Raw genomic sequence first — 1,387 nt, 5'->3', positions numbered from 1 at the left:
CGACGTGACTTTCTCCTCTTGGGACTTGTATAATATTATTTATTACATAATTTTTTCTGATTTTTTGTAACCACCAAAAGTTTGTACTCACGATTCACGAACATGATCACTTGTGCTGTGTATCACCTAATTACTAAATCAATCAAAACATTTGAACCTACATGATCGACATGAAAAATGAAAAATACATCCACTTATACAGCAACAAAACAAAACAAAAAAGTTCAATTATGCAAATTAATAGAAAATACAAAATAAAAACTTGGTCATGAAATAAAATTACAGTATCCGCTTAAATCCCAAACTACCCTTGGGATCGCCACAATTTTACAGCGGCTAGTCATTTTTGGCACCAGAGGACACAAAGAAGCGGACATCATCGAGAAAAGTTCTATCCTTGAGCCGGTCTTCTCTTCTCACATACCCACGCGCGTCTCTCTCCGTGTACTCACTCGACCCCTTTCTCCCGTTCCTCTCCCACAATCCCTGCCCGAAGGTCCTGTGCGCGTAGTACGCTTCTGCCTGCACCGGAAGTTGGTTTTGAACGACGCCGTCTGGCGCGTTCGTCTGGATCACCTGAACGGGAAGGCGCTCGTAATGGCCGAGGCGCGTGCCCTCCAGCTCGTCAACCCGGACAAGCCCGCGGGTCGAGACCGAGTAGAGATCGCTCGTGACCCGGAAGCCCGACCCGGGGAGGTTGATCAGGAAGGGGATGCCGTGGGGCCCGCAGACGAGCGGGTAGGCGTGAAGGGTAATGTGGGGGCCGAGGAAAACGGCATCGTTTTGGTCGACTAGGGATTGAATGAGTGTGTAGTTCGGGAAACCTCGCTTGAGCGTGCCGTACGTGAAGATTAGGTGCGCTTTCGACTCGTCGGCCATGGCTCAGATACAGAGAGAGATATTCTAAAATATCTTTTATTTTATTTTAAAAGTGAAAAAGTCCAAACTAAATAATTTTCCGAAACTCAAAGGAAAACGAGTCGAAATGTTTTTATGGGCTTAAGGCCCACGAAATATAATTATTTTGAGTAATACTACATGCGTGCATATAGTCTCAAGGGCACCGCACCCCAAAATATAACGACCTCCCAAAAAAATAGTATTAAAAATCTGTTAAGAAAATAAAATTTTTTATTAATTTTACTGTTCATGATATGCAAACAAAACAAAACAAAAAAAATTCCACTCTATTAAATATATCATAGGCCTCAAGACCAATATTAGCCCACCAAAAGAATAATGGGCCATAACTCTCAACACTTTTAAGGGCAAGTCGAAGTAGAAGACCTAATCATATCCTATAAATAAGCTCATATATCAGGTAAGACTCAATTATTGGCATTGGGGATAATCTTCTCTCAAAGATTGACTTAAGCATCGGAGTGAG

At 42.5% G+C, this 1,387-nt stretch overlaps 1 protein-coding gene across 1 annotated transcript; it reads right to left on the bottom strand.

Moving 5' to 3' along the window:
• Positions 1 to 207: 207 nt before the first annotated feature.
• Positions 208 to 884, bottom strand: LOC132176109 (putative gamma-glutamylcyclotransferase At3g02910; the record flags this gene model as incomplete). Its single annotated transcript, XM_059588234.1, is given in 1 exon segment — positions 208 to 884. A coding segment is annotated over 1 exon segment (548 nt), but the record flags the coding sequence as incomplete, so codon positions are not given.
• Positions 885 to 1,387: the final 503 nt, after the last annotated feature.

This window comes from Corylus avellana, chromosome ca3 (assembly GCF_901000735.1).
Source record: "Corylus avellana chromosome ca3, CavTom2PMs-1.0".
Lineage (NCBI taxonomy): Eukaryota > Viridiplantae > Streptophyta > Magnoliopsida > Fagales > Betulaceae > Corylus > Corylus avellana.
Note: the sequence above shows the minus strand (reverse complement) of the source record. Positions and strands in the feature narration are given on the sequence as shown.